Here is a 23,147-nt window from a genome sequence, read left to right as displayed (position 1 = left end):
GATGCATTGCAGGGTCTTCTGTTCAGTGTTGTTCTTGCAGGTGGATTGCGGTGTGTCAGTGGTCTTGGCGGTGCTGCAGGTGTTCCTGCAGCGGTGACAGCTGACGGGTCCGTGGTTGTCGGCTGGTGATGCTAGCTTGCAGTTGTTGTTGCGGCCTGGGTTGAGAGCGTGGAGTGCCACTGGGGCGTAGCGTAGGCGGTGCAGAGATCCAGGGTTCCTGGCGCTGGTCACAGTCGGGTCGCGGACGGGCGCAGACCAGCTTGCCTTTGGCGCCCCGGCGGCATGGCCGCCATTAAGTAGGGGTCAGGTAGGGCTGGACAGCTGGGAGGCAGGAGCGGGAGGGGAGCTGGATTGGGCCGGTCGCACTGGTCGTGCTGGGGGGGAGGGGCCGCGGTGCAGCAGCGGCGGGGAAAAACGGGTTGCAAAAGGCAAAAGGAAAAAGGCAAAAAGAGAGAGAAAAGTGCAAATAAGGCAGCAAAAGTGCAAGAAAGAGTGGAGGAAAGACACAGAGGACACAGGAGAGTGAAAGGGGGATATTGAGATGAGGGTAAAAAACTAGTGAAAAGCAGAGGAAAGACACAGAAGGAGAGTGAAGGGGGGAGCTTGAAATGAGGAGAAAAACGACAGAAAAAGTGCAAGAAAGATTGGAGGAAAGACACAGAGGACACAGGAGAGTGAAAGAGGGAGATTGAGATGAGGGTAAAAAACGAGTGAAAAACGGAGGAAAGACACAGAAGGAGAGTGAAGGGGGAGCTTGAAATGAGGGGAAAACAACAGAAAATGGAGGAAAGACCCAGAAGGAGAGTGAAGGGGGTAGATAGAAGTGAGGAAACAACGAGTGAAAAAGGAGAGAAAAGGCAGAGCAAGAGAATGGAGATAGAGGTCCACTGGACCACCAGGGATGAGGCGCAGGTGAAACCTGCGGGTGGAGGAGAACCTCGAACACCAACACTCGAGAGTGCAGGGGCTTGGGGGAAGGCCTTACTTAATGGTGGAGCTGCGAGAGAGGGAGAGCAAATTCACTAACAATGAGTCAGTGGTCTTGCTTGCCTGTTCCCGCAGTGGCTGCCATTAAGCAGGGGTCGGGAAGGGCTGGACAGTTGGGAGGCGGGAGCGGGGAGGGGAGCTGGATTGGGCCAGTCACACTGGTTGTGCTAGGGGGGAGGGGCCGCAGGGGCAGCAGCGGCGGGGGAAAATGGGCTGATAAAGGCAAAAGGAAAAAGGCAAAAAGAGAGAGAAAAGTGCAAATAAGGCAGCAAAAGTGCAAGAAAGAGTGGAGGAAAGACACAGAGGACACAGGAGAATGAAAGGGGGCGATTGAGATGAGGGTAAAAAATGAGTTAACCTGGTCACCACTTCTCCCAGGTGGCTGCCCCATCCCAGCAGTGGCGCATCTGTCACTACTGACGTGCAGTCCCCTCCGAGATCTGGGCGACATCGGAAAGATTCCCCTGATGCTACGCCCACTGGAACTTCAGGTCCCACTGCGGAGCCCGCATATGCCACCTGGCATGATCCACCAACAGGATGGAGAAGGCCATGAGGCCCAGCCTCCTCAGGGTCATTCTCACCGAAATCCAGGATAGAGGCTGAAACATCGGTATCATAGACAGAATATCCTGGACTCGCTACACGGGAGGATAAGCCCGCAACTGCGCTGTATCCAGAACTACTCCAATGAAAAGAGGCTTCTGAGAGGGGGTCAGGGTTGACTTTGGCAGGTTAATAGTGAACCCCAGTGAATGCAGGAGGTCTGCTGTAGTCTGGAGGTGGGAGACAACTGCTTGGGCTGAGCCCGCTTTCAATAACCAGTCGTTGAGATAGGGGAAGACTGGAACCCCTGATCTGCGCAGATGAGCTGCGACCACTGCCAGCACTTTCGTGAATATCCGAGGGGCGCTGGTAAGGCCAAAGGGGAGCAGGGTAAACTGAAAATGCTCATGGCCTACCGTGAACCGTAGGTAACGCCTGTGTGCAGGCAGGACGGGGATATGAAAGTAGGTGTCCTGCAAGTCCAGTTCTACCATCCAGTCTCCGGGGTCGAGGCAGACAGGACCCGAGCCAACGTGAGCATCTTGAATTTCTCCTTCCGGACGAAGCGGTTTAGGGCCCTGAGGTCTAAGACAGGACACAGGCCTTTGTCCTTCTTGGGTACCAGAAAGTAGTGGGAGTAGCAAAAAAACACAACCTCATTCTGGGACAGGGAGCCTCTTGATAGCTTCCTTGACCAAGAGAGCTGTAACTTCCTGGCAGAGAACGGCCAAGAGATCCTCCGACTTGCGATGAAAGGATGGTGGCATGGAGGGAGGAGTAGTCTCAAAGGGGAGGGAATAGCCCCTTCGGACTATCTGTAAAATCCACCTGTCCGACGTGATATTTTGCCAGTGGGGGAGGCGATGGTGGATCCTGCCACCCACTGGCAACTGGTGGCCATGGAAGGTTGGACTAGGAGTATTTGGAGGCTGCTGCAGGGGGGTTATGGGTAGACTGGCCTGCCCGCAGGCCCACAGACCCGAGTTGTTGGGTTCCACATCTGCGGCTACGCAGAGGCTGGGTAGCTTGAGCAGCTCTGTGGCCAGACTGCATGGAATGTGTTGGGGCACCCCTTCTGTAGCTACGAAAGGGGCGAAAGGGGGACTGCGTGGGGCGAGAAGTTGCTGCGAAGCCCAAGCATCTGGCCGTAGCACTAGAATCCTTGAAGCACTCGAGGCGACATCCATCAAAGGGCATGTCCAAAAGGGTGGATTGGACATCCCCAGAGAAACCAGTGGTCCTCAACCAGGCTTAGCGCCTCAAGGCTACTGATGTGAAAACCATTCTGCCTAGAGAGTCAGTGGTATCCAGACTACACTGAATGGCGAACTTAGCTGCGTCTCGACTCTCTGCCACTGCACGGGTGAGAACGGCCTGGGCCTTGGAGGCACTGTGACAGCACTTGCGGAACCATATCCCACACTGTATGGGAATACGGCCCAAGAGGCATGCAGTGTTCACCGACCGCAGTGCTAAGCTGGCAGAAGAAAGCATCTTCTTCCCAAGGTGGTCCAGCTTCTTGGATTCTCTATCTGGGAGAGCAGTAGGGAATGTGCCCTTAGAAGATGAGGCCTGGACCACCAAGCTCTCAGCTGTAGGGTGTTGGGTGTTGAGAGAGGAAAAGTGGGTCGCCCGGTTCTTGGCGGTGGCATTGGGCGGTGGCGTCGGGCAATCATCCTGTCCACAGGAGGTCCTGTACTGGGCTTGGACCATGTGCCCAGGAGGATGTACGTGAGGGCTTCATTAAAAGGCAGCAGGGGCTCTGAAGAGGCCGCTGACGGTTGAAGTACCTCTGTCAGGAAGGTTAGTCCTGACGGCCACCGTAGGAAGCTCAAGGCCTCAGCCACCCTACGCAACACCATTGCGTAAGACGCTCCCTCCTCCATAGCCACGGTAGGGGGAGAGAGCATGCCGAGGTCTGGGGAGGTATTTAAACCACTGGCATCACCCAGTTCCTCTCGCCAGTCCAGCTCCTCAAGCTGGTCAGCTAAAGCGTCTCGATACCCCTCCTAGTCCTCCTCACCTTCCTCTGGCTGCCACTCAGGGTGATAGGGAATGCCAGGGATGAATAGCAGTAGTACCCTCCAGCGACGGTACCAACGTCGAGCGACGTCGGTCCGGCACCGGGTCCAAGTTGAGAGTGAGGCTGGGTTCGATGTCAGTTGGGGGCACAACCGGCATCAGGGGCGTTGTCACTGGAATCAGCGCCAGGGAAGGTACCATGAGGTTGACCGGTGCCAATCCGGATCCAGGCCTGGATCCTCTGGGCCCTCCAGCGCCAGGGCCGGAGCCGCCAGCATTGAAGGCCCAGGGCCCCCAGCCGAGCCGGTGGGGTTCGCAGGCGCACCTGCGGAGTCGGGCTGCCTAAAAATGTTATGAAGAGTCTTGTTAAAGACTCCAAGCTAGGCAGGGGATGCTCCAGGAAAAGGAGGGAAGCGCAGAAGGAGGCTCCACAGACGGAGCTCGAGAGCGATGATGCTCCAGGTCCAACGGATGGGTGGAAGGAGGAGAGTGACGAAGCTTCTTCGCCTTCTTTATGTGCTTCTACTTCCCGAAGAGTGAGAAGACTTTGATACAGAGTGGTGGTGGCTCCGCGACTGGTCCCAAGACCTTCCTCTTCACCGGGACCTGGAGCGACACAGAGTGGACTGTCGGGCATCCAAGGGCTTTCAGGACCGCTCCTGCAAAGACTTCAGATTCATGGCTCAGCAGTCGGAGCACGACTTCGGGTCATGGCCGCGCTCCAGACACCAGAGACACACGAGGTGCGGTGCTACCAGGAGTCGAAGACTCGAAAAAAGGTGTAGACAAAAGTCAAAAAAGATTTAGTCAAAAAATGACTAAGGGGCACGCTCACTCCGGATCTGCGCAGGCTGGCGCGGAAAAGAAAGAACTGACGTCAGCGTGCAGGGGTGGTGTCTAAGTGTCATCCCAGCGACCACAACACTGACGACGGACGCGGAATTAACCAGCTCCACCTACCGATGCGGAGGGGTACTGCTACAGAAAAAATTCTCCGGATCCAGTATGATGCCTGGGGGTAATTCTAAGGTAAGGAATCTATAACTAATTGTCTCTTTCGCATAAATCCAACAATGGAATCAGTGTGGTTTTATTAATATGGGATGTTTGATTTCAAACATCCCTATTTTCAGTGAAGCCATCATGTAGCTGGGGAAACAGTTTTCACCAGTGTCCAGCACATGTTTTTAAAATGGCTTCCCTGTTTATTTGTACTGGCAGTAATGGAACTGATCAGCACTGGGGCATATCTGCTCATGCATATATGTCCTCACTTGTAGTATAAGGCACCCTGCCGTAGGGCTGGTAGGCCTGCTGAAGGGGTGACTTACAAATACTACATGCAGTATTAGGGGACATGGCACACAGGGATGTATGTCATGTCGTGTTTTCACTTTCTCTGCACCAAAACACGCAGCCTGTAATGACAATCTTACAAGAGTTAGGTGAGGGGTCTCTTAGGGTGGCACAATTTGTACTGCACCCCTTAGAAACTTTCTTTAGAACTCCAGCCCCTAGGTACCTGGGGCACCATATACTAGGAACTTACAAACAGTTCTAAAGGTCTTGCTCATTGGGGGAACAATTGTACAGTTTTGGGGAATTCACAATTCAAAATCACATCAAATACCGTGCAAAAAGTGTGGGTGACCATGTCTAAAAGGGGCACCCTCCTACAAACCTCTCCAGAGCAGAATCAGCCTCATCATCAAATGGCTTAGGAAAGGGCATATCTGTAAGAGCGGTCTTGGTATCCCAATAGTCCTGAGGATCGCATCTAGGCACAGCAGCAAATAATAGCACTGGTTCCAATGGCAAGCACAACTAATCTTGTTGGTTGAACAGACTGTGAAAATAAAATGCCCTAGTCCTCCAAAGAACAGGAAGAACATCCAGTGCCATCTCTCAAATAATATGTCAATACCAAGTTAGCAAGCAGGAAGCCTTCAAGGAATACAATGCGAGAGTGCTGAAGATTAACACCTTTTTGCAGATGGAAGCTTTTCTGGCTTCTAGAAGGATTCAAAAGGTGAGGTACTTGGGGGTATAAATAGTATTTGCTGCTGGTGATGAATAAGGTGCACTGACAGAGCTATGAGTGATGTGATCTCCAGTGCAGGAATAGCAGGGAGTGCTGTAGATGGAGATCATTGTACATTAGCAGAGCTTCACCTGACTTGAGTGCTATGAAAGCAGAAGAGGCTGCAGCTGGAGGGTGGGGTGAATTGGCAGAAGTGTGCTGAGTCTCAGTACTTACATAGCAAGTAGTGCTGCTGCACAGGACTGATGTGGATTAGCAGAGTTTTACATGGCTCTCTAATATCAGTGGATTTTGGGTGACTGAGGTACTTTGGTAAATCTATGCAAGGGCATCAGTGTTGGAATAATGGGGTTACTGTAAGTTAGAAGTTACTTGCATTGGATGACAAATTAGTGGATTCCATTACCAGAACAGCAGTGGGTTATAGGTCAGGATGAAGGTACACCAACTGTGTCATTGGTGGTGCAAGTATAGTGTGTGGGCAATGTTGCTGGTATTGAGTGCAGGCCCCACTTCCAACACTGTCCAGTTCTCAGTGACAGGTGGAGTTAAGGAGAACTGTGTACCCTCCATGGATCTTTACCTCTCAAAGCCAGCATTGGCCCAGGCCTACCCTTGTGAGGGTCACAGTAGTACTGCTGCAAGGAGCTAAGGCTTGTTTTCCCAACGACTGGCTTGTATCCGAAGGGCCGGTTATCCAGTAGTTTAAGGACTAATGGTGGGGTGTAACCCTCTTCAACAGGTAGATACTGCGGAAGGAAAGAAAAAAGTTACAAATGCCATGCAGATCACAGATGTAATTTAAGCACCACTAGAGAAACACAGAAAAGATAGCAAGACAAATTCTAGTTCTGATCTATTTCAATGTGTGCATACTAAATTTACAATGGGCTAGTTTCAGGTATCTTAACAAACCAAAACTATTGTCCCCAAGTCTTAGCAGTCACAAACCAGCTAATAAATGAGATGTTTGTATTACATTTCTTCACAAACAGGGCATGAAGAAGGACCTTGCCTGAGATAAAAGTCTCAGGTCAGCCAAACTTGAGAATAGAATTGATCAATGAAAACTTAGTTGGAGCCCCTATAATACTCATCACTTTCAAAGAACATATGCTTTAGTTTAGATCACCTCAACAAATAAGGCAAGATAAAGACTATAGGGACTATTCACAAACTACATTTTGAAACACGTTTTGTAGTATTACACAATGTCATTCTCAAACCTTCATGTGCAGTTTACTCCTCGGCATTGTCTATATCCATATGTGTAGAGATCGCCGCCCAACTGCGGAGTCTCTACACATGTAGATATACATTTTAACAGTACATGTGGGAGTGACTAAGGGAAGAGGCTGGAAAATGGTGAATACTTTCTACTAAAGGGGAGGGGATTAGGGAGGAGTAAGGGGGTTAAGAAATGGTAAGGGAGGAGTTTGGGAAGGGACGTCAACCCGCTCACAAAAGAGTAAGTTTATAGCTATTTACAAACTGCACATCAATAGTCAGGTTCACTGGAAATATGCAATTGTGCGGCGATTTTCGCATAATTATAGATCTGACACATTTACCACATAATCCATCATATGCAGAATAATTTGCAGATTTGTACCCCAAAAAATGTGGTTTCTAGCTCTAACAATTCAAAAGTTAGTAAAAACGCAGCGGAATGTGTTTCAGCGCAGTGGAAGACCATATGCAAAGGTTGACTGGTCACCTTTTTGTTGCTTATTGCTATATTTGGGTATTAAACTGGTACTAATGAGGTGCTCCCAATGCTCAGACAGTGTTAACAAGTGTAAAAAGTACAAAATAATGAAGGAATACTATTAGAAAATCTGCCACATTACACCGCATAATTTGCCTTATCTTGCCGCATAATTTACTCAATACTACAGCATAATTTGGCCCTCTTCTGCTGCATAATTTCAATGGCCCTGTCTATAGTTACTACATCCAAAGTCACCCAAAATGTTAGTAAAGTATTCCAACTCTGAACTGGAGTAAGACTAGCACCACACAAGGCCAAGCACTGGTATTGTTCCACCCCTCTTGTAGGAAATAATGGATTTAGGGATTTAAATAAAAAATCCAGTAGCAAATTATGTTAAATTACCTAAAATAGTTAAAAATATAAATAAATACAATTTAATCATAAAAATCATATAACAATATTACATATTTTTAAAGTAATTATAAAGTATTTTAATATCCTTTTTACATTTTTAAATTAATTTAACACAAAGGTGCCGATTCTGATCCGTTAAAAGAAATTACCGTACGAATCGTATCCGTATTTTTTTACGTACGAATCGTACGAGTCCCGTACAACCGGTGAAGTACGATTTGTACGTGAAAAATACATACGAATCGCTTCGGGAAAAGTCTACGGACAGTTTTACATACAAATCGAAAAACTGAAGTCCGAGCGCGCAAGTACGATCCGTACCGCCCTTCCGAAAACACAAGCGTATGGAAAACGTCCCGTACGGAGCAAACTTTGTACGACCCCTACCCCGGGTACACTTGTGCCCGGGGTACGAGTCGTACAGCCCCCCCAACCTCCCCCACCCGCCTATGTCCGCACCGTACCCCCCACCCACGTATGTCCGCACCGTACCCCAGGCGTACCCCAATCCTCGCGTATGTACGGACCGTACATATGCAATGTTGGGGTACGCACCGTGCATGATGTGGTTGATGGCATGTACGTCGCGTACCGGGCCCCCTTTTCATCGTGCATCGCAGCGTACTTAGCTTTTCCGGCACTTTTTGGCTCCCGTAAAAAAATAGCCGTGCGGAGTGCTGTAGGTACGAATCGTACTTGCTGGTCCGTAAAACGCTGCCTGACTCCGTGCGGACGTCGCCTTCTTCGCTGTCCAAGATCAGAATAGTAGGTATTTTTTGGGCCGTATGGTGTTTTTTACGATTCGTACGGAAATGGTATTTCTGTACGAATCGTACTTGCTGGTTTGTAAGGTGGATTTCCCGGGTACGAGTCGTACGGAGAATACGCTCCGTACAACCATTTGTACCCGGGTTTTACAGGATCGGAATCGGCACCAAAATGTTATTATATCTACCCAACTTAAAAAAAAAAATGCATTTATCACTTTTTATTCATTATTAATTTATAAGAAATTTAAAAAAAATAATGTTGGTAAGATTTAAGTACTTGAGCATTTTTTTACATTAAGGTGCCGATTCCGATCCGGTAAAACCCGGGTACGAATGGTCGTACGGAGCGTTTCTTCCGTCCGTCTCGTACCCGGGAAAAACACCTTACAAACTCGCAAGTACGATTCGCAGAGAAATACCATTTCCGTACGAGTCGTAAAAACACCGACCGGCTAAAAAATACATACAAATCTGAGTCAGGCAGTGTTCTACGGACCAGCAAGTACGATTCGTGCCGACGTAGCTCCGCACGCAGCCTTTTTTACGGGAGCCAAAAACTGCCGGGGAATTGAGGACGACGCGAAGAAGGAGCACCGGTACACTACGGACAGCGATGGACCCCAACCTACGCGTCATCCCGGCCCTCATAGCCTACGACCTCGTGTTCAGAAACCGACGCAGACACCGCAGAAGGTCAGAACAACCCCCAGGGTCCAAGGGGGGGGGATGCAAGGGGCAGGAAACATAACCCACACCCCACAAAATACTAATACATCCTGCACATTAATTACCTCCATGGTCTGGTCACTTCGGGGGGCGTGTCCACCAATCCCACGTCCCGCCACAACGGAAGTGGACGTGGACGCGTACCCGTCACCACCACAATGGTGGTACGGGACGTACCCATGCCCCCCAGAGCGTGGGTACGGCCCGTACCATCATTGTAGTGGTGATGTAGGGGTACGCGTGTACGGACCGTACCCACGCCCCCAGAGTGTGGGTACGGGCCGTACCACGCGTACCCCTACGTCACCGCCACTATGGTGGTACGGCCCGTACCCACGCCCCCAGAACGTGGGTACGGGCCGTACCACACGTACCCCTACGTCACCGCCACAATGGTGGTACGGCCAGTACCCACGCCCCCAGAGCATGGGTATGGGCCGTACCACGCGTACCCCTACGTCACCGCCACAATGGTGGTACGGCCCGTACCCACGCTCTGGAGAGCGTGGGTACGGGCCGTACCACCATTGCAGTGGTGATGTAGGGGTACGCGTGTACGGACCGTACCCACGCCCCCAGAGCGTGGGTACAGTCCGTACACGCGTACCCCTACATCACCACTACAATGGTGGTACGGCCCGTACCCACGCTCCCCAGAGCGTGGGTACGGGCCGTACCACGCGTACCCCTACGTCACCGCCACAATGATGGTATGGCCCGTACCCACGCCCCCAGAGCATGGGTACAGGCCGTACCACCATTGCAGTGGTGATGTAGGGGTACGCGTGTACGAACCGTACCCACGCCCCCAGAGCGTGGGTACGGTCCGTACACGCGTACCCCTACAGCCCCAATACCTGATGGATACAAGGCGTACACACGCCACGGATGTAGGTGTACGGCTTGGTGCAGCACATCAGCTGTAAATTGGGGGTGGTGTATGCCCAGGACAGCAGTGTACCATAGCAAGGGCGCAGGTGGGTGGGTGGGTGCAGAGGACCCCCAGCAGTGCCCAGACATATGAGGGGTGGGTGCCTATCACTCCCAGCAGTGCCCAGACATATGAGGGGTGGGTGCCTATCACTCCCAGCAGTGCCCAGACATATGAGGGGTGGGTGCAGAGGACTCCCAGCAGTGGACAGAGACATGGGGGTGGGTGCAGAGGACCCCCAGCAGTGCCCAGACATATGAGGGGTGGGTGCCTATCACTCCCAGCAGTGCCCAGACATATGAGGGGTGGGTGCAGAGGACTCCCAGCAGTGCCCAGACATATGAGGGGTGGGTGCCTATCACTCCCAGCAGTGCCCAGACATATGAGGGGTGGGTGCCTATCACTCCTAGCAGTGCCCAGACATATGAGGGGTGGGTGCAGAGGACCCCCAGCAGTGCCCAGACATATGAGGGGTGGGTGCAGAGGACCCCCAGCAGTGCCCAGACATATGAGGGGTGGGTGATTATCACTCCCAGCAGTGCCCAGACATATGAGGGGTGGGTGCCTATCACTCCCAGCAGTGCCCAGACATATGAGGGGTGGGTGCAGAGGACCCCCAGCAGTGCCCAGACATATGAGGGGTGGGTGCAGAGGACCCCCAGCAGTGCCCAGACATATGAGGGGTGGGTGCCTATCACTCCCAGCAGTGCCCAGACATATGAGGGGTGGGTGCAGAGGACTCCCAGCAGTGGACAGAGACATGGGGGGGGGTACATCATTATCAGATGACCACAGCTCCATGGGTGAATGTACGTATCCCTAACTTAGGACAATGATGATAGTGCCATAACAACACATCACTGACAGCAGTGTCCCACTCCCAGGAGGAAGGAGGTCTTACCCCCACTGCATGACACACCACATGTGGGTGTGAGGACAAATAACACATGCATACCCACCCCTGGCAGATGTAGCACAATACACACACTGAGATCATGCCACAAGACTGTATAGTCATGTCACTGCCTAACAAACTAAGAGAGCCAAAGAGAACACACACTGTCATGCACATCCCAGGACTGATAGGAATGTTCAGGTGCTGGGCTAGCCACCAAGATGTTGTCTGTTATGGAAGGAATAGGGTGGAGTTCCCACAGATACAATGCCCACAATTGTGAGTCAGGTGTTCAAATACCCAGCAGAACAAGTACCATATGTGTACTAGGCTGGGATTACACACATGCATTGTGCGGAAAAGGGACCATTTATCCATGAAGGCATGGCAAAATACTCTATACACAAGTACAGTGAGTACCTAGGATGGCACAGACGATGCAGCCGGACACATTGCTGAGCAGGCATGGCCAGAGTTGAAGGGATCCATCACCAACAAAGGACATGTAGACACAGGGCAACACAACAATTGTGCAACTCTCTGCAGGGGAGATGTCAGGTGCCACAGAGGAACGAACACCCCTTGGGACAATGTCTCCAAACACAAAGAGCATACACGACAAAGAATCTTTGCAGAGATCGCGTGATGGCACACAGATACCAGGTTCCACCCCATGAGCAGCAGACAACAACATTTCCCTGAAACATAACACATGCCCACAACCCCAACTCCTGTAGCATCAGCATCAACATCAATACCTGAAATGCAAGACTTTTACAAAGAAAAAGAAAATGGTTTATTCAGCATGAAAATAATAATGTGTAAACGAGACTATTCACAAAGGCCAATGGCCAGTCCATATCATCATTCCTTGGGGGGGGGACACATGACCATGCGTCTCACCTAGCTTGCCTGCACATCACAAGAGTGTTTCGTCGACTGGGGGGGGCATCATGTGGGGAAGGACCAGGCACCGCAGGGACAGGAGGGGGAAGGGTAGATGTTGTGGGTGCAAGAACGGACGACTCCACCACAGGGGGTGGGGCAGCGCCAAAGGTGGAGGCGAGCTCAACGCTGCACACTTCTGCCAGTTCTTCAAGCGTCTCCCCTGCACCCGGAGAAACAACAGGCCCCAAGGAGGGGGGGGAGGGGTCGGAGGGATGGGTTGCAGCGCTACTGGGGGAGGTGGTGGACGGGCTGGGGGACTTAACACCCCTACCCGTGGAGTGCCGTGACCGTTTGCGTCCAGGTGAACTAGTGGGGCTGAGGCCCAGCCCAGCAAAGTAGGCCTCCTTCTCCGAATCTGGGGCAGGGGAGCCAAGGGGAGTGACATCGGAGGGACTGGGGAGTGAGTCATGTGGATAAGGACTGTGGCTGCGTGCCTGCCTGTGTGCCCCAGACCCAGTGGGTCTGCCTGCTACCCCCTGAGTGTGCGTGTCAGGAGGTGTGCGCTTGCCCTTACGTGGTGGTGTGCTGCTTGTGTCTGGTGGGGTGCGTGAGTGTGGATGTCTTGGTGTGCTTGGGACAGGGATGGGTGTTGGACTTGTGGATGGGCCAGGGGTAGGGGGGGAGGCAGCGCTGCAGGTGACTCGCTACTGCCGCCAGTGACGAGTCCAGGGACCTTAGCAACATCCGTTGGTCAGACATCGCTGATGACATGCCCTCCATGTACGACACCATCTGGGTCAGCAGTCTGGTGTGGCCATGGAGGACAGTCAGGATCGATGTCTGCCCAACTTGCAACTGCCGCTGAATGTCCACAGACTCGGCAGTGAGGGCAGCAGGGGGGACAGGGGCAGGGGGTGCGGAGCCTGGCACGAAGGAGACATGGTGTGGCCTAGCACGGACAGAAGGGACCCGAGCAAGTGGGAGGGCGGTGATGGGAATGGAGGGGGCGGCGAGAGATTTACTGCTGCTTTCAGCTCTGGGAGCAGCCTCCGCCCCCTCTGGGAGCTCAGCCTCGGACCCGTCTGCCTCGTAGTCTGTGTTGGTACTGGGCAGGTCCTCCGCCTCACTCCCCTCGCCCTCCGTGCCACTAGATTCCACCGACTCCACAGCAGTAGTGGCACCACTGCTCGATCCCTCCTCCACGTCCGTGCCGGTGTCTCCCTCGGTGTCCCCCGATGATGCTGTGGGCAAGGTGAAGAGACAGGAAAAAATCAGTCACCTGTATACATCTGACACATGAGTCCAAACAAAATAGGCAACAGTGCATATCAGGAAAGGCATCAGGAGTAACATCTAGGATACTCCCCACATATGTAAGCCCTGCACTCCCCAGTTGGTTGATGCACCATGCCACTTGCAAACAATTAAAATTAGGACACAACAGCAAATAACTTGAAATCACAAGATCATGAGAAGCTAGTGTCTGGGATCAGTTGAGCACAGCAAGACTATGAAGGCATGCCACCTCTTGTTAACTGGGAAACAAACAGTATTGTGGGCACCCAAGGCCAAATACCACATGCCAATGCAGAAGGTGTCCCCACACTCAGAGACCTGTGAGTACTTTTGACACCCCAAATAAATACATTGTGACTCCTGGAGAATCACAACCCTTTACAAAATGGACATGTCTAGCATGTGTGAATGTGGCACTCTGTGAACACAACACACATGTGTCTGTATAGCAGAAGTCACACAAGGCACCAAACTATATGTACACAGTCATTGTCTGAGCTGCCAGACTCATTCAAATCAGCCACTGTTAGGCAGAAATGGCGTAGCACTAAGTACATATACATGGCACCAGGGTGGCTGGATGACTTGACACTCGTAATTTGGTATCAGCAACAACCAAGGACTAACCCAAATGCTAGCACACTGTGGGAACATGTATATGTATGAACTCCAAATAAGTGTTGTCCAAACTGTGCCTTACTTTAAAATGTGCCAGCGTGTCCCTGGAAAGTGTAAAGGTGGTGTCTTGTGCACTTCCTTGGGAGACATCTTTCATGCAGGCACATCATTGTCCTTCACAACCAAACAACAAGGTCAAGCATATGAAACATTGAGACATGTTGACAGGTGTAGTGAGTGCCAATGGACATTTTCCCAGAGTAACAACTTGAATAATGTCATTTGTCACATGGCTATCCGTCACCTGATCACACAGTTGGCTACTCATATGACCTACTGACTGTCATCTGGAGTGGCACACATGTCCACACCCAGGCAATACATAAGCTAATGGGCCTGCAATTGTTTAGCAAAAAAGCCTAGCTGTACTGTGGGTTCCCCCTCATGGCAAGCCAGAATGTACCCACAGATGTCAGCACAGAAAGTCACAACTGTGTAGCATCTGAACCACACACAGGTGCTAAAAATGTCCAAGCAGGATACATGATTGCCAAGAACTGACACAGGCAATGAAGCACCAACAGCAAGCACTGGCCAACATCACGGGGGCACTGCACGATGACTTTCTGTACTGCGAATCATCACACACAAGTCAGAACTGGCACTGAAACATCAGGGTTGAACATGTACGCCCCTCCCGCGCACACCCACCCATACCTGAGTCAATGTGACTGATACCAATCAAGAAGTGAAAGCTCTTATTCAGGGTTACAACAACTGTGCTTGAAAACTAGCTTCATTAACAAGACATCACCTTGTAGGGCTGGCAAAACATATTGGTCACAAACAAACATCAACAGATTGTTGTGAATAGCCACACAGGCACTGCCCAGTGTGAGTATGCACAAGCAAACTGCTGTATCCCTGTCCAGTGGGCAAATGTATCACACATGTGAAAACTACTTCCTAGGCCAGGGAACAATGCCACAGAGGCAGAGACATTATGAACCCACAGTGAATGTGCACAGTGTTGGATGACATACATGAGTAGGAGGGCAGGCTGTGACAGGGGACTGTAGTGTGCACACTGCTCCATGGTCCTGGAATGAGCTTACTGTTACAGGAGCAACCGTCCCGGCACTATGCATATATCCCACTCATGCACATCATGTCTGAGGCCACAACAGTGGTAATGCATGTAGCAAGTCTGTTAATTTGAAACTTCACACTCCTATGTTGAGACTCAGCATCAGTGGCAACAAATATGCACCCCCTAATGACTGTACAGGACAGGGCACAGGCAGACCACCCCCACACATGATGCTGAAAGCAGTGTGCACCTAGATAAACTGGCAGCCTTGATGACCATGTGCAATAGTGATCACACACAGACCAGGTAACACATGTCAAGGAGGGGAAGGGAGGAAGACCAGCACAGGTTGACTGTGGGGGAACAGGATATGCACTGCACATGTATACCCTGGCAGTGTCTCCAGGCGACTGACCAGCAACAAAAGCTGGCGACACACAACAAACACACATGTACCTACCCCCTTCCTGCTGCTGTAACTCCTGTATCCGCCTATCCAGGTCAGGGAAGACCACCGCCAGGACACGCCGCATCTGGTGGGTCAGGCGCCGGCGCCCGCCATGCTTGCGAGGAGCCTCCTCCTTCAGCATGACCCGGGCGATCCTCCGGGTCCAGCACCGGATGTCCTGCCATCTCTTCCTCACTTGTGGCAGGCGCAGACTGCGACCCTCCGCAGATTGCACGGCCTTGACGGCGTCCTTCCAGATCTTCCCCTTGTGATAGGGGGATACCTGTGTGGATGACAAAGTGGGACAACATCACTACACCTGCACCATGTCACATAGACACACAGTTGAACATCTTAGATTTGAAGAACAGGGCATAGTATGCTGGCAAGTAATAGCACCTTAGTCATAGGGACTTTTTCCACTGGGGACGCAGCAATGCACTACATGGCATAGAAAGTACACAGGTGGCATGAGGGGTGCGAACCAATCCCTGATCATGGCACACACTGTGCATCCCAAGCAACACAAGGCTGATGGACAGCAACGCAAAGCAGTCACATGCCCCAGGCCACTGACGAAACCTCAGCAGAGTACACAGACACACACAGGCACACATCAATCACCTGCCATTGGCAACAGCGGATGCAAACCTCACTCTGCACATGTGCCACTTGCCAGGGGGGGTCACAGGTGTGGGGCTAGCTCAGCAAGTCAGACACACAGCACGGCTTACTTCACACATCAGATGGATTGAGCAGTTGCCTCCTCCATGCAGCTGTGGTGCAACACTCCACATAGACACTCATCCACATGACAAGAAACATTCACACACATCAATGTCCAGGGGGCGTACACATCCTTTGGACACTCTCACCACTCTCACCACAGCTCCACTCAACTCTCACACACATCTGTGGGTGCAGTCACCTGTCACACCGGGGTGACCACTGAATCACCGCAGGACAATAGAACAAGAATGCCCAAGAGGATTTGACTGGCGAAATGTGCCATGCACTATGCAGTGAATGTCACAGTAAGCACAATGCAAGTGAGGAGTGCACACATGAACTACATCAAGCCCTGCATGAGAGACATAAGCCATGCCCTCCCCCCTGGGACCCACTCCACCCAACATTGCATGTCTGTCACACCTGGCCACAATGCCAGAAGTGACAGACACAATAAAGGTGCACAGGCAAAGGTACTGGAGTCAGCACTCACCTGCTCCCCTGGTCGACCATACAGCATGGGGTACTGTGGGAGGATCACATCCAGCAGGACCTCGTTCTCCTCCTGGGTGAAAGGCTGGGCCCTCTCCACAGTCCTTGACATGGTGCCAGAGGGAGACAATACAGCAGCAGTGGTATCGACTGACATGTTGTGCAGGCAAGTGCCCTCTCATGGGTTATGCCTGCCTTATATCTGCCTTGCTGGCCTATTTCATTTACAGGAGTACAGAGTGATTGGTCAGACTCATTTGCATCCTACGTTTCCTCCAATCCCTTTTAACATACACCAGTGACAGCCTTTGCATCTTTCGATTTTGCAGCATCATGTCAAGTCAACAACCACTTTGCAACAATGTTAAATGTGGCCAACTGATTTTTCCAGATCACATGATGTAAAATTTAGAACTTGAAACTCGGTATCCATGACAACCAGCATGCATTTAGGCCCTAATACTTGTCCCTCATGTGTCCCCATTGTAGGTAGGCGCTTTTCACACGTACCCCTAGGGCACCATCACTACAGTGATACGGGCCGTACTCACGCGTGTACGGCCCGTACACGCGTGAGTACGTGCCTATCACTAGGCCCTACGGTACCCTCAACTATAGTGACGGGCCGTACACGCGTGAGTACGTGCCGATCACTATAGTTGGGGGTACCGTAGGGCCTAGTGATACGGCACGTACTCACGCGTGTACGGGCCGTACACGCGTGAGTACGTGCCGATCACTATAGTTGTGTTACCGTAGGGCCTAGTGAAATGGCACGTACTCACGCGGGTACGATCCGTACACGCGTGAGTACATGCCGATCACTATAGTTGGGGGTACCGTAGGGCCTAGTGATACGGCACGTACTCACGCGTGTACGGGCCGTACACGCGTGAGTACGTGCCGATCACTATAGTTGTGTTACCGTAGGGCCTAGTGAAATAGCACATACTCACGCGTGTACGGCCCGTACACGCGTGAGTACGTGCCGTATCACTAGGCCCTACGGTACCCCCAACTATAGTGATCGGCACGTACTCACGCGAGTACGGGCCGTACACGCGTGAGCACATGCCTATCACTATAGTTGTGTTACCGTAGGGGCTAGTGATACGGCACGTACTCACGCGTGTACGGGCCGTACACGCGTGAGTACGTGCCGATCACTATAGTTGGGGGTACCGTAGGGCCTAGTGATACGCACGTACTCACGCGTGTATGGGCCGTACACGCGTGAGTACGGGCCCTACACACGCCCTCAGAGCGTGTGTACTGCATTTCACAGCTTACACTGGTGATCGGAGGCGCACACGAAAGGAATGGAGGTGTCGGACTCGCACAAGGCTGTACATCAAGTCATTGTCAGTGCAGTCCTTCATGTGCAGGGCCTAGGTGTGTCGGGCAGTGATGTGGCACATGTCTCCTTATGTTGTGGCACAATAGATGTGTGATGAGCTGTTTACACATGTCATGTGTGATGGGGCACTACGTGGCACACTTCCCCTTCACACTTTTCACATGTGTGCATGTGCGACACACGTGTCAAGCACTGCATCACTGGTATGGCACAGTCAGCTACACCCGCAACTGTCCCCTGATGGCAGGTGCACGGATAATTACACCTCACATGTGACTCCCAGTGTGCCACGATGTGACTCTGTCATGTGTGTGTCATGTGTTCCCATGAGCTTTTCGTTGGCGTTCCGTCAACTCCATCTGCTGTTGCAGCATCCAACATGTGTCTGTGTGCATATGTGCATGACACACATATACGCACACCATCAATCAATCAATCAATCAATGCATTTATATAGCGCGCTACTCACCCGAAGGGTCTCAAGGCGCTTGGGGAGGGGGGGGGGGGTCCACTACTGCTCGAACAGCCAGGTCTTGAGCTGCTTCCTGAAGGCGAGGTGGTCTTGAGTCAGGCGGAGGTGGGTCGGGAGGGAGTTCCACGTCTTGGCAGCCAGGTAGGAGAAGGACCTTCCTCCCGTGGTGGCTCTTCGGATGCGGGGGACGGCGGCGAGGGCGTGGTTGGTCGATCGAAGCTGGCGTGTGGGAGTGTAGAAGTTGAGGCGGTTGTTGAGGTATCTTGGGCCTTGGTTGTGTAGGGCTTTGTGTGCGTGGGTGAGGAGTCGGAACGTGATTCTCTTGTTGACCGGGAGCCAGTGCAGGTCTCTCAGGTGTCCGGAGATGTGGCTGTGTCGGGGGATGTCGAGGATGAGTCTTGCTGAGGCGTTCTGGATCCGCTGGAGTCTCTTCTGGAGTTTGGCAGTGGTTCCGGCGTAGAGGGAGTTGCCGTAGTCCAGTCGGCTGGTGACGAGGGCCTGGGTGACCGTCTTCCTGGTCTCGGTGGGGATCCACCGGAAGATCTTACGTAGCATGCGCAGGATGTTGAAGCACGATGAGGAGACGGCGTTGACTTGTCTGGTCATGGAGAGGGAGGAGTCCAGGATGAAGCCCAGGTTGCGTGCGTGGTCTGTTGGTTTGGGTGCGCTGCCCAGGGCGGGGGGCCACCAGGAGTCGTCCCAGGCGGAGGGCGACGAGCCCAGGATCAGGAGTTCAGTTTCAGGCGGCTGTTCATCATCCACTCGGCTACGTCTGTCATCCCTTCGTGTAGGTTGGCTCTGGCGGTGGCGGGGTCGTTGGTGAGGGAGAGGATCAGCTGGGTGTCGTCGGCGTAAGAGATGATGTTGAGGTTGTGTTGGCGTGCGATGGCCGCAAGGGGGCTCATGTAGACATTGAAGAGGGTGGGGCTGATCGAGGAGCCTTGAGGGACGCCGCAAATGACTTCGGTGGCTTCTGATCTGAACGGGGGGAGGCGGACTCTCTGTGTCCTTCCGGCGAGGAAGGAGATGATCCATTCTAGTGCCTTCTCTTGGATTCCGACGTTGCTGAGGCGCTGCACTAGGGTGCGGTGGCAGACAGTGTCGAATGCCGCGGAGAGGTCCAGGAGGATGAGGGCCGCAGTTTCCCCGTTGTCGAGCAGGGCTCGGATGTCATCGGTGGCTGCGATGAGGGCGGTCTCGTTGCTGTGGTTGGCCCGGAAGCCAGACTGTGAGAGTTCGAGGGATCCGTTCGTCTCGAGGAAGGCGGCCAACTGCTTGTTGACGGTCTTCTCGATGACTTTGGCCGGAAACGGGAGGAGCGAGATGGGGCGGTAGTTTTTGAGTTCGGTGGGGTCCGCTGATGGTTTCTTCAGTAGAGCGCTGAGTTCGGCGTGCTTCCAGCTCTCCGGGAAGGTAGCGGTGTCGAAGGAGGTGTTGATGATGTCCCGCAGGTGGGGTGCGATGACAGCGTCGGCCTTGTTGAAGACGTGGTGAGGGCAGAGGTCGGTTGGAGATCCGGAGTGGATGGAGTTCATCGTGCGTCGGGTTTCTTCGGTGTTGATCGGGGTCCAGGCGCAGAGGGTGGTGGTGGGGGGTGCAGGTGCGGTCGTGGGGTGCGTTGCCTGTGTGCTGAAGCTGTTGTGTATGTCTGCGATCTTGTTGTGGAAGTAGGAGGCGAGGGAGTTGGAGAGGTCTTGTGATGGGGTGATGTCGTTGTTTCCGGCGTTGGGGTTGGAGAGCTCTTTTATGATGTTGAAGAGTTCCTTGCTGTTGTGTGCGTTGTTGTCCAGTCGTTCCTTGAATGCAGTTTTCTTGGTGGTGTGGATCAGTTGGTGGTGTTTTCGAGTTGCGAGCTTGAGGGTGGTCATGTTGTCTGGTGTTGGATCTCTGCGCCAGGTTCTCTCGAGGGCTCGGCAGTTCTTCTTGGAGCTCTTGAGTTCGTCGGTGAACCATGGTGCTTTCTTACTGCCGGGTCTGCTGGGTGGGGTCCTCAGAGGGGCGAGGTCGTCTGCACAGTTGCTGATCCACTTTGTGAGGTTGTTGTCGGCCTGGCTGGGGTTCGCTGAGCTGGCGGGGGGGTCCTGGCTCAGGAGAGCGGCGAGCTGGTCGGCTGTAATCTTGTTCCAGCTTCTGCGTGCAACCCGTTGCTAGTGATGGTGGATCGTGTTCTTTCTGAAGCTGAAGTGGACGCAGCTGTGGTCCGTCCAGTGGAGTCCGGTGGCGTGGCTGAAGGCGATATCCTTGCTGGAGGAAAAGACGGGGTCGAGTGTGTGTCCGGCGTAGTGGGTGGGGGTGGTCACCAGCTGCTTGAGACCGAGGTTGGCGAGGTTGTCCAGCAGGGTGGTGGTGTTGCGGTCGTTGTTGTTCTCCAGGTGGAAGTTGAGGTCCCCGAGGAGGATGTAGTCAGCGGAGGGGAGGGCGTGCGGGCTGATGAAGTCGGCGATGTCTTCGCTGAATTGTGTGCGTGGTCCCGGGGGTCTGTAGATGAGGGTGCCTCTGAGGGTGGTCTTGGGGTCGATGTGGATCTGGAAGTGCAGGTGTTCGGCGGCTGTGAGGGTGTCGTCGGTGTTGGTCGTGATGCGGATGGTGTTTCTGTGGATGATGGCTGTAGGAAGGTGGATATCTGACTATGGATACCCCCAACTTTTTGCCTAGTGTCTAGCTGGTTTTTCGACTTAGTTGGCCTGAGATCCTGCCATTCAGGGTCTCAGGCTGTCTGCTCTCTCTTTAAAATGGACTCCATGTACCCTAGGTACATACACAATTGACAAGGAGGCCCTGGAAGTTAAAAAAGCTAGGAAAAATCTGGGATTAGATACACATGGTGGCAGCCCAAGTGTACCTAGAATCAGAAAAACATCCTTTGACACTAGGAACCTAAGCAGGATAGTCCCTCCTTACCAGGTGGGTGATGACATTCAGAAATAGATGTCTGCCTTAGAGAGTGCCTGTAAAGTTCAGATGGTCCCTCAAGGGCAGTGGGCAGCTATCCTGTGGCTCTCCTTTGCAAAAGAAGAGATAAGCTCCTCACTGTTAGAGAAGAGAATGCTGAACATTATTCAGTTCTGAAGACTGCACTCATTGATGGGTTTGGCTTAACCACTGAACAGTACAGGATTAAGTTCAGAGAAACCCAGAAGGCACATACCCAGGACTAGGTCGACTTCCTTGGTAGTGGTATTAAGGCTCTGGAAGGCTAGCTTCATGGAAGCAAGGTACAGGACTATGAATGATTGTACAATTTGATAATGAGGGAGCACATCCTTAATAACTGTCAGAACCAGCTTTTGCACCAGTACCTGGTGGACTCTGATCTGACCTCTCCCCAAGAATTGAGAAAGAAGGCAAACAAATGGGTCCGCATCAGGGTCAAGCAGAAGAACCATGGAGGTGGAGGTGACCAGAAGAAGCAAGATTCTTCTAAACCCCAGAAGGAGGATGGGGAGAAGCGCAAAGACAAAAAGGAGTCTTCTCAAGGTCCCCAAAAACCTGCATCAGGGAGTGAGTCCCAAAAATTAAAGAAAGGCAAAAACAAACCTTGGTGTTATTTATGTAAAGTAAAGACCCATTGGACAAGAGATGCTGATTTTCCAATGGCCAAGGAACCTACTACCACGGCCCCTAAGGCGACTGTGCCCATACAAGTGGTAATACAGCAACCACGGGATTAGTTGAGTTAACCTTGGGCTGAGAGGTGGGTTCTGGCCTCTAGCTCAGGTTGTTCTAGTCTGTGATGGTGGCATTGATCCTGCCACCTTACTAATAAGTCCCACTAATTTGGGCTAGTACAGGCAACAGCCTTTGATCAATGGAAAGGCTGCAGTAGCTTTCAGGGACACAGGGTCCAGTGTCACCATGGTGACAGAGAAACTGGATCCGGAATTATTTTAGCTGTACCTTTGCGCGCCGGGGAACGGTGCCGTAGGGCTCTGCGGTGACGTCATCTTCGGATATGATGTCAGTGGAACCATATAAGTCCTCTACAGCGCGCAGACGTCAGTTTCTTCTGTGAAAACTTCTGCGCCAGAACGCAGAGCCACTACAGAAACTGGTTGTGGAAAGTGTGCCAAAATAGATCAAAAATATTTGAAACAATAATAAAGAAGAAACGTCAAATGGTATGTTAATACCAGACACAGAATTTAAAGAATCGCCAATAAATCAATGAAACACAGGGCTACATGATACTCTGCACCTTGGGAAATAACCCCGTTATGAGGGAAGAGACCATACACTCTATAGACCATTCATCAATGTTAATGAATTGTATGGCAAGAGCCAACACAACTTACAACAACAACACTAGGCTGTTTGTTGAACCACACCATTACATGATATATTGACAGTACCAATGTCAAGGAATGATGACACCAAGAAGACTTTCATAGAAAGAACAAATAAATGAACACTGCTCAGTGTTGTGTCATCCAGACTGAAATAGAAAACCACCCCTACTCTACCAACCACACACATTTGGAAATGAATGGTGCTGACACATCCAAACAAAAACTAAGTGGCCAGGCCAAACAGTCTTTTTAGCCCCAGCAGAGATTGAGATGGTGATCGCTGGCATATAAACCCCAAACTGAAAAGGTATAACTTTTACCTCAAAGGTAATTTGCAGAGTGGGGAGGATGGGCAGTGCATTAAGGAATCTGCAGCTAGACTGTGTCTTTACTAGATATGGCGTTACTGAAGGTAAGTCACGTTT

The 23,147-nt window shown here is 52.0% G+C and overlaps 1 protein-coding gene across 1 annotated transcript in view; it reads right to left on the bottom strand.

Annotated features, from left to right (window-relative positions):
* The window catches only part of LOC146784224 (myoferlin-like), a 3,625,175-nt gene that overhangs the window by 1,418,137 nt on the left and 2,183,891 nt on the right, over nucleotides 1-23,147 (bottom strand). The window contains exon 14 of the mRNA XM_085634512.1: nucleotides 6,180-6,345. Within this exon, the coding sequence (XP_085490638.1) occupies nucleotides 6,180-6,345 (166 nt within the window). The remainder of the gene's footprint in view (nucleotides 1-6,179; nucleotides 6,346-23,147) is intronic.

Source organism: Triturus cristatus, chromosome 11 (genome assembly GCF_964204655.1).
Source record: "Triturus cristatus chromosome 11, aTriCri1.1, whole genome shotgun sequence".
NCBI classification, from domain to species: domain Eukaryota; kingdom Metazoa; phylum Chordata; class Amphibia; order Caudata; family Salamandridae; genus Triturus; species Triturus cristatus.
The sequence above is the reverse complement of the archived record's forward strand: the minus strand, read 5'-3'. Positions and strand labels throughout refer to the sequence as shown.